This window comes from Furipterus horrens, unplaced genomic scaffold (assembly GCF_987537825.1).
Source record: "Furipterus horrens unplaced genomic scaffold, mFurHor1.1.pri manual_scaffold_2, whole genome shotgun sequence".
NCBI lineage: Eukaryota > Metazoa > Chordata > Mammalia > Chiroptera > Furipteridae > Furipterus > Furipterus horrens.
The window spans coordinates 111,537,562-111,555,523 of record NW_028327172.1 but is presented as its reverse complement, the minus strand read 5'-3'; the positions used below and the strand labels follow the sequence as shown (position 1 = coordinate 111,555,523).

The following is a 17,962-nucleotide window of genomic DNA, read 5'->3' as shown; positions in this document are numbered from 1 at the left end:
CGTGTAGCAATAGGCACACGCCACACCACTGAATTTGACTTTACAAATTGGATGCAAATATGTCAGGTTAGGCATACACTGAGATCCTATAAAATGCCAAGAACAATCAGAAGCCTTTGCAGGCTTGAACTCTTTGGCAGGCATATTGCATCTAAGAAATGAAAGAACAGACTTAGGTGGAAGTAAGTCGCCTCTTCTCTCATTGGCTTGTGACCATCAGTTACTCATCATATAAACCCAGTTTGCAGTCACATAGGAGGGCATAGAAGAACCTAGAGACTCCACAGAGACACAGCACAAGTAAGTGATATGATTGACCTCTATAAAGATAAGAAACGAGATAGTTATCATATTCTTTGTGTTACTGAGCAACTGTCTTGTGACTTTTCACCATTTCACTCACTTGGACCTTACCTCATTCAGAGCCTCTCTGTGTTAGTAGCCAAGTGGAAATCAAATGGTAATTTCTAAAAGAAATATAGGCACAGAAGGTTTTACAAGATCCTTCAGGTAGGTTTTCAAATAGAAAATTTGTCACTATTAGAAGGAAAGTTCTGTCCTCATCAGGGTTTGTGAATTGTTCCAGAATTTTCCCAAGTGATATTTTCAATGTGTGAAGCAGTGACGAATCTCATAGTTCTTTACTTTCTTTTCTTTTTCTTTTTCTTTTCCTTTTTCTTTTTCTTTTAAGTTTAAGGATTTTATTCTTCCCTACCACCCTGTGTAATAGGTATTATTATTATTATTACTATTATCATTATTATTTATTTTTATTTTTTGGAGGGAAGATGGGCATGGGTAGGCAACTTTGGCTATGTCTCTGTGGGGAAGAATTAAAGAGTGAATGAATCAAACATTCCTAGCTCAGTGACTAGCACATAGTGAGTACTTAGTCGGTTTTGGCCATAACTTTGTAATAAGTCCTCACTATCAGGGGCAGGACTAGGCACCGAGGGCACACAACTGAAAGGGGCACTTACTCTCAGGGTTGCTGATGCTGCACTTGTAGGAAATCGATTACCCCCTTGAGAGGAAGAGCCTCTTTCAGGCAAAAAGAAAATTCGGGTATTTCATTTGTAATATTTTCTATCACTTGAAGAAAATTCAAGGGTCACCAGCTTGATCCCCAGTCAGAGCACGTGCCTGGGTTGCATGCCAGGTCCCCATTTGGGAGCATGCAAGAGGCAACCACACATTGATGTTTCTCTCCTTTTCTTTCTCCCTCCCTTCCCTTCTCTAAAAATAAATAAAATCTTTAAAAAAGAAAAGAAAATTCAAGTGTTTTATTTGTAATATTTTCTATCACGTTAAAGCTCATTTTGTTAAAGTGTCTCCGTGTGCTGGCAAAAATTACATTCTATCATCATTTGGTTTTGAAGATCATTTAAGGCATTTACCCCAGGCCAGAGATTTGAACTCACAGCCCCCTAAGGATATTTTACTTATTCCTCTTGCTTTGGATTTAATGTAAAGCACTCATTTAAAATAATTATTTAGTCAGTCTTTGGTAGGAAAATAGATATCTTGCCTTACTAATTCAAAATTAAACAGCTGGTGTTTGATTGAAATCCATAACATAGTTAAAAATTCTTATATTTCTCTTTCGTCCTACAATTTAACTCCAACCTGGCAACTTTTCCAGAACTGAACAGGAAATGCTCAAGCACACTGTGAATGAGAGAAATTAGGATTCTTTACCACCAACTGTTAGTGGGTAATATAGTGCTGTTATTCAATGTTAATATGTACAAGAAATTCTCATGTACACAATAACATTTCATGTGATCACTGTCTGAATCCAACTGTTGTATTCCAAAACACTATATACTGTGAGAGTACATAATTATGTTCTAATTATTACTGGTCAAGTTAAGATGTAAAGAACATTGGCAAATTCACAAGTAATCTTTTATACTTAAAACTCATAGGCATAAAAAAATAAATAAAATAAAACTCATAGGTATATGTTAAACTGTATCTAAAATTCCCACGTATGTTTGACATTCCTTTTATTTAAGAGTAAGAGCTCACTCATGCAGGCCAACACTATCATGAATAAAATAAATTAGGATAAATAGCATTTAGGTTATGAATTGAATTATAAAATGATTAATAATTCCTTATTTGTTAAGTTTTCTATTCATCAAAATTACTCCAAAAATTTCATCCCTTTTTTTCAGTTACCTGCTGAAATCCTTAAGGTGCACACCATTATAATTGAATATTAATTAGCTTCCTTTGCCAGAGAGTTACATTTGGGTTGTTGTCACCTTTCTGGCACAAACAATGGAATTTTTGAGACTGTTTCACTGTGCTCTTACAACAATGTACAAAATAAAATATTAACTTAGTTAAAATAAAATAGTTTTATTATGATGGTTTATATTTTACCAAACAACTACTACAGTAAACTATCAAACCACTACACTGAAATCTATTATTGTTATATGAAGTATAAAGGGCTACAAACCTGAGAAAAAGAAAGGAAATACCTAAGACAGAACTTTTCAAAGACACTATTAGGTTTCACATAAAAGATTTATTTATTATTTTTAGTGTGACTTGCTTTATTGCAATATTTGCTTTACTGCAGTGGTCCAAAAGCAAGTTCACAATATTTCTGAGGTATGCCTACAGGTTTAACATAATTCTTATCAAAATCCCAACAGCAAGATACAAGTGTAGATAAGATTATTCTAAAATTTATATGCAAAGATAATGGACTGAAGTACCTGAAACAATTTTGAAAAAGAATAAAGTAGAAGCAAGCAGTCTCTTTGATTTCAAGCCTTATTGAACAGAGTAATTAACACTGTCTGGTATTGGTGAAGGTTTAGACATATAGGTCAATGGAATAAAATAGACGACCCAGATTTAGACCTACACAAACATGTTCAGCTGATTTTTTTCCAGTAACTCATTTTCGTCCAACTGGTCATTAACTTATATTCTTTTCTAAAAGTTTTATAGTTTTACAATACCTTTAAGTCCATGTTTCTTTGTAGTTAATTTTGTATGAAATGTGAGGCTTAGATCTAGGTTCATTGTTTTGCCTATATATATATATATAGAATCATTCCAACACCATGTTTGTTGTTTTTGCTCCATGTAAAAGATTTAATTTCTAAACTAGTTTAGCATGTGTTAAAGCTAAATCTTTTGCATTTAATGGCTCAATTCATATGAGTTAATATGTGAAAATTTCAATCCAGGGTATTTGTCGTTATTTATATGGTTGTTGCTTTCCTGAGAAACTATATATCTTATTTTTCAAACAGAATTCTAGGACTTTTTATTTGCTGAATCAGGAACTTTACATGACTTTCGTTGGAGTGGAAGGAAGGTAGTGGTTAGTTTTAGGTGTAAAAGGCGATCTTTAAGCATGATCAACTTTTTAACTTCCTGTTTCTGTATCATTTCAGGAAGTATTGCAGCTTTTCCTATCTATATGGGATTTTTATCACAGAATGACAGTGGAAAGACTCAGAGATGAAGCTAACAGGAAATAAAAGGCCAGCATGACACTAGAATTTGCTTAGGCCAGTCAAATCATATTTAGGTCTATAATCCACCTGGATATTAGTTTCATGTATTATGTGAGGTTGGAATCTAATTATGTATATTTTTTCTCTTGTGTCTCAGAACCATTTCAGTCTGGTCCCTCCATGTACCCACTGTGATGTCATGTCTTTTTTGTGTATCTGAGGTTCTGTTTTGAGATGCTATGCACCTGTATGTCTAGTCCTGCATTGAGAGGTTTTCTATATGTCTTGCTATCTGGTAGATTCAGGCCTTTCCCTCTGTTCTCTCAATTTGTCTCAGCTACTTTGGTCCTTAGCATTTCCATTTGAAATTTAGAATCAGGTTTATCTGTAGATTCTCTTAGATTTTGAATATAAGTAATATTTTGATTGCAAATAAGGACAATTTTATCTTTTCTTTTCCACTCCTTACATATGTTATTTATTATTATCTCATCTTAGCGAATTAACTAGGCCATCCAAGACTATGTTGAATAGTAAGGGTAATAGTTGTGTTCTTGTTATTCTTGACATTAAAGAAAATGCTTCTGTTGGTTTTCCATTATGAGTGATGCTTTGCTGTGATTTTTTTGTAGAGACTGTAATAGGCTAGGAAGTTTTTCTCTATTTCTGGTTTGTTAAGAGTTTTTTTTTTCCCTTAAGAGTTTTGAGCACAAATGAGTGATTAATTTTATGAATTTTTTTAAAAAGCATTTATTTGCATCTACTGAGAAAATAATATAAGTTATGATATTTGTCTTTTAATCTATTACTGTAGGATACTATTCACATACATATTTTAGTGTTGAAATATCTTTCATTCCTGGGGTAAACCCTATCTTGTTACTGTATTTTATTTTATTTTATACACTACTAAGTTTGAGTAGTAATAAGTTATTTAGGATATTTATATCTATGTTTATAAGTAAAATTAATCTGTAATCTTTCTCTTTTAATTTGACTTTTTTCCACTTTTCAATTCTCTGAAGCTACTTGGAAAAGGCAAGGATTACCTTTCCCTTGAAGACTACGTAAAACTCATCTGTATAATTATCTGGGTCTTGTATCTTTCATGGGTGTAACTAATTATCACTTTGGTTTCTACTGGTTATTGTTAAATGCAGGCTCTCAGTTTCTTTTTTATTTGATTGTCTTAGTTTATATACCTCTCAAATTTTTCCCATCAAGCATTTAGATTTAGTGACAGTAAATTATCTTTAGTGGTAGCTTATGAATTTTAATGATTTGCTTTATCTGCTGTTATGACCTCTTTTTATTTGTAACATTAATTATTGGTGACTTTTCATATATTTTTCTTTTTATCAGTTATACTAAAGGTTTGCAATTTGACCTTTTAATACATTTTATAGAAATAGCTGCCAGACTCTACTTTCAAGCAATGTATCCCTCCCATCTCCCAATCTTGTGTTCAGGATTTTATTCTCCTTTATTCTGAAGAAGTTCAACTCCTGGCTGGCCCCCACCTCTGAGTTTGGAGTCCTGCTCTCTTTGTTTCTGTTCACTTTGGCCCAGGCAAAGTCTATCTTGCTTTCAATCTTAACTATGTATTTTCTTTTTACATTTCATTTTTAATATTTATGTGCTTGTTGCAGGATAGGTTTATTGAAGAACATGATCTTGTGGATTTGAGTTCAGTCAAATGACACAAAGCTGGAGCCTCACCTCTACTAGGGAAGGGACCCTGCTTCCCTTTCTGTGTTTTTTCCTCCATCTCTCCCTTTTTATTCTCCCTCTTCTTTTTCGACATACACTGTGTGCCAAGTACTATATTTTACACATGACTTTTCATTAGCATTTTACAGGTAAGGAGACTAAAGCTAAGAACAGGTGCCATACCAAGAACACTCAGGTAGGAAGTGGCAGGGGTGATTCCAAAACCATACCTTCCCTTCATGCTTGAACTTGTTCCCTGCATCCCTTGGTGGGGTCTGGGACATGCTTTACTTTTATCTTTTTTGTCCATTATCCTTATGAAATAAAGTCTATAATAAAGTGAAATTATAGTGATAGAGATATAGTGCTAAACACAATAAGAGGTAAAAATATATTATTATAGACACTATCCTCTATACTTATCTTCAGGCTTTGTTGTAAATTTCCTTATCTATGTTCATTGGCCATAGAAACATTTACTTAAAATTCCTAATGTTAGTTTTTATGCAAAAGCTTTACAAAATATAAAATATAAAAAGGATTTTTAAGATCAGTAAATAATGCCAACTGCATGTACCTTTCCTTTTTTGTTGTTGTTGTTATAAAAATGTGCACATATATCATGAAAAACTAAAGTCTTCAAGTTTGGGATTTGTAGCTACAGAAATCAAGAAAGCAGATTTTTGTTCAGTAGAAAATTTAATTTTAAAAGTAACTACAGGAATGTGATGTGCCAGTTCATCTTCATTAATGAGTTCTGACTGTTGAAAGGATGTTCTGGAAGGCAAGATAAGCATTTGTCAGATGTTTCTGGACCTGTGCCAAAACTTAGATTTAGAGATATATTTGCAGAGAACCATAGATAACTACCAAACTATGCCAAGAGTTTTTAAATATATTCTTTTTTTAAGTATATTTTACTGATTATGCTGATACAAGAGTCCCAATTTCTTTTCCCATTGCTCCCCTCCACCCAGTACCCCCCTTCCCTCCAGCAATCCCACCCACCTTAGTTCATGTCCATGGGTCATGAATTTAAATTCTTTGACTTCACCCTTTCCTATATCATTCTTAACATCCCCCTGTCTATTTTGTTCCTACCAATTATGCTTCTTGATCCCTGCACGATTTCCTCCTTTCTCCCCCTTCCCCCTCCCAGCTGATAACCCTCCAAATGATTCCCATACATATGATTCTATTCCTGTTCTAGTCGTTTGCTTAGTTTGTTTTTGTTTTTATTTTTTAGATTCTGTTGTTGATATTTGTGAGTTTGTTGTAATTTTAATGTTCATAGTTTTGATCCTCTTTTTCTTAATTAAGTTCCTCTAGCATTTCATATAATAATGACTTGGTGATGATGAACTCCTTTAGCTTTATCTTGTCTGGGAAGCACTTTATCTGCCCTTCCATTCTAAATGATAGCTTTGCTGGATAGAGTAATCTTAGTTGTAGGTTCTTGCTTTTCATCACTTTGAATACTTCTTGCCAGTCCCTTCTTGCCCGCAAAGTTCCTTTTGAGAAATCAGCTGATAGTCTTATACGAACCCCTTTGTAGGTAACTGTCTTCTTTTCTCTTGCTGCTTTTAAGATTCTCTCTTTATCTTGAACCTTTAGCATTTTATTTATGATGTGTCTTCGTGTGGTATTTTTTCCATCTAGCTTGTTTGGGACTCTCCGTGCTTCCTGGACTTGTATGTCTGTTTCCTTCACCAAATTAGGGAAGTTTTCCTTCATTATTTTTTTCACATAAAATTTCAATTTCTTGATCTTTCTCTTCTCCTTCTGGATATTGATTTGGATATTGGCATGTTTAAAGTTGTCCCAGAAGTTCCTAAACCTCTCCTTTTTTTTTTTTTTTCAATTCTTGTTTCCTCATTCTGTATTTATTTCTTTTTTATGTTCCAAATCATTTATTTGAACCCTGGTATCCTTCCCTTCACCATTGGTTTCATGTGGATTTCCCTTCATTTTACTTAGCTTAACCTTCACTTCTTCCCCTCTGTGTTTGCTGTAACTCGAGCATATCTGTCAAGTCTGTGAGTACTGTTATCACAACTGTTTTGAACTCTGCACCCGTTAGGTTGACTATCTCCTCATTTGTTAGGTTGGCTATCTCCTCCTTGCTTATTTCTCCCACTGGAACTTTTCTCTTCTCCCTCTTTTGGGCCATATTTCTCTTCCTCCTGTGTTTGCTTGTGTCTTGGGTAGAGCTGTTGCACCTGTTATGTTGCTAGGGGTAGAGCCTTAGATATTCATCCTACAGGGTGCCCTCTTTCACCATGTTATGGGGATTTATGTGTGGGAGTGGTCTGAGAGGGAGCAATACCTCTTGCTCAGCACTGGCTCCCTTTCCAGACACTTCTGCTTCCCATATTGGACTGGCACCCCTTTAGCTGTTGCCCTGGCTGTTGTTACCAGAGTGGGTGGGTCTGTGGATATTCTAGGACCATGGGGGCCTCTAAACAAATGGACTCTGCTGAGAGACTGGCAGTTTCTTCTTCTGCCCCTATCCCTACTGGTTTTCACAGTCAGAAGCAATGAGGCTTTATTTTCTTGGTACTGGAACAGTGAACTGCGCAGTCTGGTTTGGGGCTGGGATCGCTCCCTGGGTGTTCCTCCTGACTTTTATAATGTGTGACTGCACTTTCTGCTAGCCAGTTGATGCTGCTGCTGCTGGTAGCACACTGCTTCCTCTCCACTCCTGCTCTGCCCCTCCTACCTGTCTGGATGAGCAGTTCTTCTTTATATCTTTGTTTGTTGGACTTTCATGCAGCTAGATTTTCAGAAACTTCTGCTTGTCTCTAGTTTTGAGATCACTGTATTCCTTCTTAGTTGTGGAGTGAGACTCAGCGTATTTACCTACACCTCCATCTTGGCCAGAAGTCCTAAATATCTTTACTTGAGTGAAATACAATATAAAATAACATTATGTTACAAATTAACAACAAGCAATCCCTTTGTTTCCATGCAGGATTCAGGAGTTAGACATTGACATTTATGTGGCATTCGGTCAAGTGAGAAACGGTTATGCTTAAATTTTAATATCGACCATAACGAAGACATATGAATCTATAGATACATATACTATTTATAAGAAAAATACGTAACTTCTTTATTGCTGTGGAACCTTTGACCTATGACAATAAAAGTCAATTTCTTTCTTTTTCTTTTTAAAGTATATTTTATTGATTATGTTGTTACAGTAGTTCCAATTTTTTCCCCCTTTGCTCTCCTCCACCCAGCACCCCCCTTCCCTCCAGATATCCCACGCCCCTTACTTCATGTCCATGGGTCGTGCATATAAGTTCTTTGGTTTCAAACTTTATTATTCTTAACTTCCCCCTGTCTACTTTGACCTATCAATTATGCTTCTCAATCCCTGCACCATATCCCCATTTCTCCCCCTCCCCGTTCCCAGCTGATAACCCTCCAAATGATTCCCATACCTATGATTCTGTTCCTATTCTGGTTTGCTTAGTTGGATTTTGTTTTTATTTTTAGATTCAGTTGTTGATAGTTGTGAGTTTGTTGTCATTTTAGTGTTCATAGTTTTGATCTTCTTTTTCTTAAGAAAGTCCCTTTGACATTTCATATAATAATGGCTTGGTGATGATGAACTCCTTTAGCTTCACCTTGTCTGGGAACCACTTCATCTGCCCTTCCATTCCAAATGATAGCTTTGCTGGATAGAGTAATCCTGTTTGCAGGTTGCCTTTCATCACATTAAATACTGTTTGCCAGTCCCTTCCTGCCTGCAAAGTGTCCTCTGAGAAATCAGCTGATAGTCCTATAGGCACCTACCTGTAGGCAACCCTCTGCCTCTCTCTTGCTGCCCCCAGGAGTCTCTCTTTATCTTTCACCTTTGGCATCTCAATCATGATGCATCCTGATGTGGTCTCCTCTGGGTCCAGCTCGCCCAGGACCCTCTTGCTTCCCAGACCTTTATGTCCATCTCCTTCACAAAATTTGAGAAGTTTTCCTCATTTTTTTCAATTCTTGCTTGCTCATTCTGCACTGGTTGACTGTTTTTTTCTTCCTTATGTTCCAAATCATTAATTTGAACCCTGGTTTCCTTTCCTTCATCATTGGTTTTGTGTTGATTTTTCTTCGTTTCACTCAGCACAGCTTCACTTCTTCTCTTATGCGTTTGCCATACTCAAGCATATTTGTAAAGCCTGTGAGCATCTTTATCATCAGTGTTTTGAATTCTGCATCTGTTAGATTGTCTATCTCCTCATCTGTTAGGTTGGCTATCTCCTCGTTGCTTAGTTCTCCCACTAGAACCTTGATTCATTCCCCCTTTTGGGCCATACTTCTCTGTCTCCGCATTCTGACAGGCTCCTGTGTCTGTTTGCCTCTGCTTCCCAGGTAGAGCTATCGCTTCTTTTATGTTGTAAGGGGCAGAGCCTTAGGGATTCGTCAGTATAGGGCGACCTGTTTCACCACGTTGTGGCACTGTATGTGGTGAAGGGGGTCCAAGAGGGAACGATGCCGCATGTCCAGCACTCGCCCCTTTTCCAGGCACTTCTCCCACTTCCGTATGGGACTGGCACCCCTCTAGCTGTTGCCCTGGCTGTCGTTTCCAGAGTGGGTGGGTCTGTGGACGTTCTAGGACCGTGGGGGCCCTTTAAACAAGTGGACTCTGCTGAGAGATTGGCAGTTTCTGCCTTCACCCCAACACCCACTGGTCTGCACAGTCAGAAGCAATGAGGACTGATTTTCCTTAGTGCTGGGACTATGAGCTGTTAGGTCCGGTGTGGAGCTGGGAACGCTCCCCAGGTGTCCCACCTGACTTTTGAAAATGTGTGACTGCGCTTTCCGCCAGCCTGCCACTGCCACCACTGCTGCTGCCACCACACCACATTCTCTCTGCCCCGACTTCGCCCCTCCTATCTGTGTGAATGAGTATTTCTTCCTTGTGTCATTGTTTGCTGGACTTCCATGTAGTTTGATTTTCTGGAACTTCTGGTTTTTCTAGTTTTGAGGTAGTTGTATTCCTTCTTAGTTGTGGAGGGAGATGCATCGTGTCTGTGTATGCCTCCATCTTGACCAGAAGTCTATTTTTAAAAAAATATATTTTATTGTTTATGATATTATAGTTGTCCCAATTTCTTCCTATTTGTCCCCCCTCCACCCAGACTCCTCCACTCCCTCAGGTAATCCCCACACCATTGTCCGTGTCCATGGGTCATTCATATATATTTACAAAAATGAGTTTTTAAAAATTGTATAAAATGCTTTTCAAATAGAAACTGCAACAAATAATGACACTGGTCCCACTCTGAATAATTTTTAAAAATTCTTTTGAGATTTAAAGAATAGATCAAGGAATTGTAACAACTATACTTTTTATTTCTTGGATAAGAATTTTTCCTTTATTGTAGTTACACAAACTCTTTCCTTTTTTTCAGAAGGAAATCCACTATTTCACCTTTTTAATTTATATTTTTGTACTCTCATATCTTTCCCACTATTTCTAAGGGACTTGAAAATACTCTCATTGTTCTAATGGACAATTCATTTATTTCCCAACTTTGAGCTTCCTGTATGCATGTTTCTTCCCCCAAAGGAATTCAGGGCTGAACATTTTGGAATATTTGTTATTTTACTCCAGTGAATTCTTCTCTCTGCAGAGAACATTCCCTACATATTGATATGTGTGGTATGTACCATGTTTCACTTGGGTGGGGACTGGGCTGGCTAGTGGGAGTGGGACAGGACACAGAATGACTGGGGTGACTCTTTTTAACAAGGAGCACTTCCTCCAGTCCACAACAACTGGACACGGAGAATCACCTGGACATGGAGAATCTGGGCCCAGAGAAATGGATTCAGTAAGAATCACCAACATCCTCATTTCCTGAATCCTGAGGGCTCTAGATAGGCAACCAGACCTCTTATTTTATTATTTTTCTCTATCATCATCTCCACAGATAGACACCATGAATGCATTAATTTGATATGTGAACCTGGTAATCTAGATTTTTATGATTTGTGTTTGACCTTTTATGTGATGTGATTTCAGATGGAACTTTGAGACTTGGGCTCAACTTTTTTTTAATCTAATATTCCATTAATAACTTTGAAGACTTCCTTAGTAGAAAATTAAATATTTAAACTTGCCACTTTAAATAAATGTTATTTATGATTTTTATTTATGTAATTATAATTATTATTTATTTTTAGCATACTGTATTCACAGTATTTATTCTTCACTTTAGAACCAGTTCAAAATTATTATTATTAATAGCTAATAACTATTACCTGTTTAGCATTGTTCTAAATGCTTTCCATGTATTACCTCTTTAAATCCCAAATATATATTAGTATCTTTATCTATAAATAGTAGGATTTAAAATTCAGTGAGATTTTGTTGACTAGCCCAAAAATACACAGCAACTAATGGAAGAACTGTATTTAAAATGATTTTTTTTCTTAGTTGCCTAATTATAAAATTACAATACATTCTAGTAGTAGTGTTTAAAAGAATTGTTTAAAAACAATGGAAATGACATACAAATCACAGAAAACTCACAAAATTAAAATAATCTACATCTAGCCAATATAACTCATATTAGAAAACTGTCTGAAGTATAAGGAAAGTTAGCTTGCTTTCTTCCTCACTCCTCTAACAAGGGAATGGAGAAATATGTTCAGCATTGTCCCTTCCCAACAGAGGTCCCCAAGATACTGTATATTTCTATGGTACAAGCGACCCAATAAAGCTAGCAGCATGGATCAGTAAGAAAGAAAAGAGAGCAGTGTTTCCCTAAGCCTTTGACTCCTAGAGGGAAAAGCCACAGGTGAGGAAAGAGAGGGAATCACATTTTGGCATGGCTGGCTCACATTCCTGCTGTGTGTACCCTGCCCTTGCAATCCTTACTCAGCAGTCCTCACAGACTCAGCTGTGTCAGTAAAGCAAACAACAAATCAAATGTCAAACTCCATCTCTTACAAATAACTATAACAACAAAAACATCTTAAAATAAAAAGTTTTGACTCTTTCCAAAGGTTAGTATACAGATACCCTCTTACTCAGAAGGCATTTTATAAATGAAAATTGAACTTGGTCATTTCACTGGAACGTTCTGGCTAGTTCTTAAAAAGAGAGTCATAGTCTTATTTAAGTCATCCCCATATGTTATTGAGATAGTGATTTATAATTCTGGTTTTGAAATATCTTCTAATATTTCCAGTTATCTCAAGAGATGCTGTAAAGTTTTCAAAATGTTCCAAACAAAAATGTTGAAACATCTCTAGAGTGCTGTAAAATTAATTTCTCCACTTTTCTCTTTCCAGAATTAAATAATGCCAAGCTATAAACTCACTTATTTTAATATGAGGGGGAGAGCTGAAATTATTCGTTACATATTTGCATATTTGGATGTAAAGTATGAAGACCACAGAATAGAACAAGCTGATTGGCCTGACATCAAACCAAGTAAGTAGCACACATAATAGTTGACGAAAATGAAGGGAAAATGTGTTTCCAGAATGTTTTCTTTCCTCAGGAAAATGAAAAAAATAATAATAAGGATTTTAATCTCACATAGATGCATATTGAAAAACAGCAGTTCAGGCAAGTTAAATAAATGCTATGAGACCCAGGAAATTTCCTTTAATGGGTGACAATACAAACATCACAGAAAGAGAATATAAAGATAAACCAATATGAAGTTTTGTCACAAGAGCTGAAATGGAGGAATACTGAAGTCAATATTCTTGGCAGTTGGAGTTGGATGGGCTTGCTATGGATATCTATATTTTGTCAGTGAATCAGATATGCTGCTCTAGCAGAAAGCCAAACTCAAAATGGCTTAAATAATAAGGAAATGAATTGTATCACATAATTGAAAATCCAGAAGTAGAACAGGTTTCAAAGGAGGCTGCATTCGTTTTCCTCCTCTGTATTTTGGCACCAGGAGACTGGTAGCAACGTGTTTGCTGCAGTTCCTGCCTCACGACGCTCAACAGCAATATGAAGAGGATATGTGAGAAAGACTGAGAGAAAACTGCTTCCTTAAGTGTTCCCAGAAGAATGAGGAAAAACTTTCCCAGAAGAACTCAGCAAATTTCTCATGTCTCACTGGCTCAAATTGAGTCAAGTGTCCATTTGTGAATCAGTCAGTGGCAAAGGGGATGGGAAGATCCTTAGAAACATCTACCCTCCTCTGAAGTTGGGATTGGAATCAATTTTGTTGAGGCCTGCGACTATAGGAAAGAGGGGCAGATACACAAGCAAAACTGGGATCTGTTTGATCAGCGGAAAGGGCAAATGGACAAATTGGGCAGGTAACCTTATCAAAACATGCTCCTTAGCACTCAGGACAATGAGGAAGAATTGGAAATATCATTACATTAAACAAACAACAGTGTGTGGTTCTCAGTAAGCTGTGAGTCATCTTCTAGATGTTTGCCATGTTATCTAGAACTACTAACTAAATATTAATTATAGGTCTAAAATTTACATATTTATGACAGGATTGCTACAAAATCACATAAGATGAAGTTGAAGAAAACAACTATTGAGTACTGACTATCTGGCACTTGGTAGATACTCTACAGACTCTACTTCATTTACTTTCTCTAGCATGCCTACATGGAATATACTATTATTTCTATTTTATAGTTGGGATAACTGAAGCACACAGAGTTTAGGTTATTTTACTAAGGTCACAGCCCTAGCATGGTAGAGCTGATTTTCAGACATGGGTCAGTTTATTATTAGGGCCCAAGTTTCTTGCACTAGTAGATAATGCCAACAACAATAATGCCAGGATAAATGGTATATTAATAAATATTGCTACATTCCTATTGGAAGCATTGTCTCTGTAATCACTCTTTTTCTTATCAGAGAATTCTTCTTTGGTGGGATAGACTATTTTATTTTCTGTTTTCATGAGTCTTTCCATTAATATCCAAATGTTTCTTCCAATATCAGAATTTTTATATGAGGTTTTGAATTCTGTGAACATAGTTAAGTCAAGATGGTTTTTAAGTTGTGGAAGTAATGCATATAACAAATTTCACATTTTAGATATAAGTTTAGAATGCCTTATACCTTGTTTTACCTTTCATTTTGTTATTGAAAATGGCATTGCTGCATTTCTTAATATTTTTATAAAATTGAAAGGGATCTTAAAGTTTGTAATGGCTACAATATAGTTTCAAATAACAGAAACCCAACACAAAACTGTTTTAAAGAGGACAAAAATGTATATCTTTTGCATAAAATCTCAATTATGTACACTTTTCTTTTTAATATGTATGGGAAAGCAATTAAATACTAAAATGGTTATAATTATGTGGTATGCTATTTTTATTTATCTTTAGTATAGAATTTTTCTATTACATATATTGCTTTCTGACAAAAATATAATATGTTTAGGTAACAAAACAAAGACTTACAGATAAATATTAATATGATATCTGCTATGAGTTGTCCTTTGTTTGTACAAATATGCTTGCTGCCTTACAATATACTTCAAATAGTCTCTCATCAAAAAATGATTTTCTGCCCTGGCTGGTGTGGCTCAGTGGATTGAGTGCTGGCCTGTGAACCAAAGGGTCTCTGGTTTGATTCCCAGTCAGGGCACATGCCTGGGTTGCAGGCTAGGCCTCCAGTTGGGGGCGTGTGAGAGGCAACCACACATTGATGTTTCTCTCCTCCTCTTTCTCCCTCCCTCCTCTCTCTAAAAAAAATAAATAAAATCTTTAAAAAAAATCTTTAAAAAATGATTTGTTTTATTTTTATTATTTATTTTAATGTTTTATTGTTTATGCTATTATAGTTGTCCCATTTTTTCCCTCCTTCATCCCCATCCACCCAGCCCACCTCCACTTCCAGAGTCAATCCCCGCACTGCTGTCTATGGCCATGGGTCCTTCATGTATGTTCTTTGACTAACCCTTCATCTTCTTTCAATCAGTCCACACCTCCCTCCTCCCATCTTACAGCTGTCAGTCTATTCCATAATTCCATACCTCTGGTTCTATTTAGCTCATTAGATAATTTTGTTCATTAGATTTCTCTTATGTGAGAACATATGGTACTTGTCTTTCATTGACTCACTTATTTCACTTACTGTAATAGTCTCCATTTCCATTCATGCTGTCACAAAAGGCAGGAATTCCTTCTTTTTTTCTGCTGCATGATATTCCATTGTGTAAATGTACCACAGGTTTTTTACCCACGCCTCTATTGTTGGGCACTTAGATTGTTTCCAAATCTTGGTTATTGTAAATAGCGTTGCTATGAACGTAGGGGTGCATGTTCTGAATTCGTGTTTTGGGATTCTTAGGGTGTATTCCCAGCAGTGGAATTGCTGGGTCAATTAAAAAAATGATTTCCTGAATTTCTTACCATAACTCAGCATTAAATCAAACTCTCCTTATTTTCAGACTATTATTTTAAAGCATAATTAATGTGACCCCTGATTAAGGCCTTAAAAATTAATGAAGCTTTTAAAAAAAGGTGTTTTTTTAAAAAAGAAATTAAGTAGTAGGTGTATGTAAATATATGAGATAAATATTGTATAGTATAGAGTTTCACTGTAAACCTGGATTTGAAACCTGGTTCTGTCATGAACTTGGTAGCAGGTCTTCTAAAAAACAACTCTTTAAAAGAAAACAACTTATAAATGTAAAGGTTCCATTAGCAGATGCTTAATGTCACTTTTAGAATAAATATTCAAGAATTACATAATTTTAAAATCATGCTTTTTGTAGCCCTGGCTGGATAACTCAGAGCATTGTGTTGATATGCCAGGATTGTGGGTTCCATCCCTGTCAGGGCGTATACAAGAATCAATTAATGAATGCATAAATAAGTGGAACAGCAAATCAGTGTTTCTCTCTCTTTCTTTAAAAAAGAAAAATCAATAAATAAAAGTTTTAAAAAGTAAAATTATGCTTTGTTTTCACAATTATCAGTAAAAAAAATGGAAGTATTGTGACTTTTGATTTTATTATGGAAGTTGATTCTTTGCTTGTTTTGTTTTAAGCTCTTCCATTTGGCAAAATCCCCATTTTGGAAGTCGATGGAATTTATCTTCACCAGAGCCTAGCAATAGCGAGATACTTGACCAAAAATACAGGTAATATGTTTATTGTGTTTTAAGATTCTTGATAACAGAAAAGAAAATACATGATATATATTCATATTCAGTATTCATTAAACAACTTTATTATTGAACACTACAGTGCAAAGAAAAATGGAGTCAAATGCTAGAGAAATATAAATGTCCCATATGTCTTGATTTAACTCTTTTCGTTTTCCTTTGTGGTGTGTGTGTGTGTGTGTGTGTGTGCATCAACACAGTTTATTTCTCCTCTAACTGAGTCATTGGCTTTGAAAAACAGTTTGGTTAGGATGTAACCAAGTGATGTCTCTGGAAGTAGAAAAGAATCTTATTGAGAAAGTAAGTTTCAAGAGAGAAGAGCAATCTTTAGTTTATAAAGTGAGTTTCCCATCCCATTCATGAATGACTTGCTTTTTTTCTTAGAAAGAAAACCAAAATTTTTTGTTTGGGGGAAAACATGTCCTCTGTCAGTTGGAGCTGAGTGACAAGCAGCCTACACTGTAGCTTCTCAGCCTAACCAAGTTCCATTTCCTAGGTTTCAGCACATGCAGTCACCAGACACCTGGTGTTTACTGACATCTAGGAGAGTTTTTAGCATTCCATGTGCCATTCCCATGATCAGCCATGACCTGTTGGTTATTGCCCATCTTACTTATAGTTGAGAACTAAGGAGTCCCATCTTGAAAAAACATAAAAGGTGTCCATATGGAGAGAAGTCAGATAGAAACATAACCTGCATAAGGATATGAAATCTGTTTCAAGCAGTCCTTATGAAGGTATCTCTTTTTTGTTCTTTCTGAATATAATTTGCAACACTTAGCAGGTGGCAGGGGAAGAAGATGTTCTTCCCCTGCCACCTTGATGTTCCCCATTGGGAGGGAACACAGATCTGTTTGGTTAGCGTCCACATTATGGGCTGGGCCTCACTAGCAGGTTGTGCACAGCAGATCAGCCTGTTTTCTATTTCCTGTTTCCATGAGCCTGAGGCGTGGAGTCTTCACTCTCCCTGTCATGAAGCTAATTTGGGAAACTTTGCAGTTTGGTCCTCTGGCTCTCTCTCTCCATGTCTCCTCATATGTATATCAGGACTCTTTATCTCCTCTTACATCTTGGTGGCCTGTGGGTGGCATATTTCAGATGTGGACTTTGTCAGAGGGAGTAGCCCTAGGTAGGGCTCCAGTGGAATAAACCAAAGAGCCAGGGATGCCAGAGAACCAGGTGATGGGCCCCTGGTTAATAATTATTTCCCATTTGTTCATCAGGAACCCAACAGGGAAGAGGCAAAGACTGTCTGTCTGTCTTGTTTTTCTTGTCCATTGTCAGTCTGTGTATACAAGAGACCCCAAATAATAACGTAAATCAGACAGACATTGTTCCTCTCTCACATGGCAGCCTTGCTCTAAAAAGACATCATGGGCCCAGGCTCCATCTAATTTGTATCTGCCCCATCCCCAGGTTGTCACCCTTATCTCCATGGTCCAGGTGGGCTCACCTTGTCATTTGTCATTGAACTGGCATGGAGAAGAAGTGTGAAACGGACTGGGGACAGGGGTGCTGGCCACCTGTTTTTGTAAACTCAGTTTTATTGGAACATAGACATTCTCATTTCCTTGAGTTCTGTCTAAGTTGAGTAGTTGCAACAGAGATAATGTAATATGGCCAACAAAACCTATTTAGTTTCTGGGCC

At 36.4% G+C, this 17,962-nt stretch overlaps 1 protein-coding gene across 1 annotated transcript in view; it reads left to right on the top strand.

Annotated features, from left to right (window-relative positions):
* The first annotated feature begins 236 nt into the window (after positions 1-236).
* HPGDS (hematopoietic prostaglandin D synthase) overlaps positions 237-17,962 on the top strand; it is a 58,199-nt gene continuing 40,473 nt past the window's right edge. Inside the window, exons 1-3 of the mRNA XM_090266307.1 lie at positions 237-300; positions 12,495-12,636; positions 16,198-16,290. Of these exons, the coding sequence (XP_090122433.1) occupies positions 12,504-12,636; positions 16,198-16,290 (226 nt within the window). The 5' untranslated portion in view covers positions 237-300; positions 12,495-12,503. The remainder of the gene's footprint in view (positions 301-12,494; positions 12,637-16,197; positions 16,291-17,962) is intronic.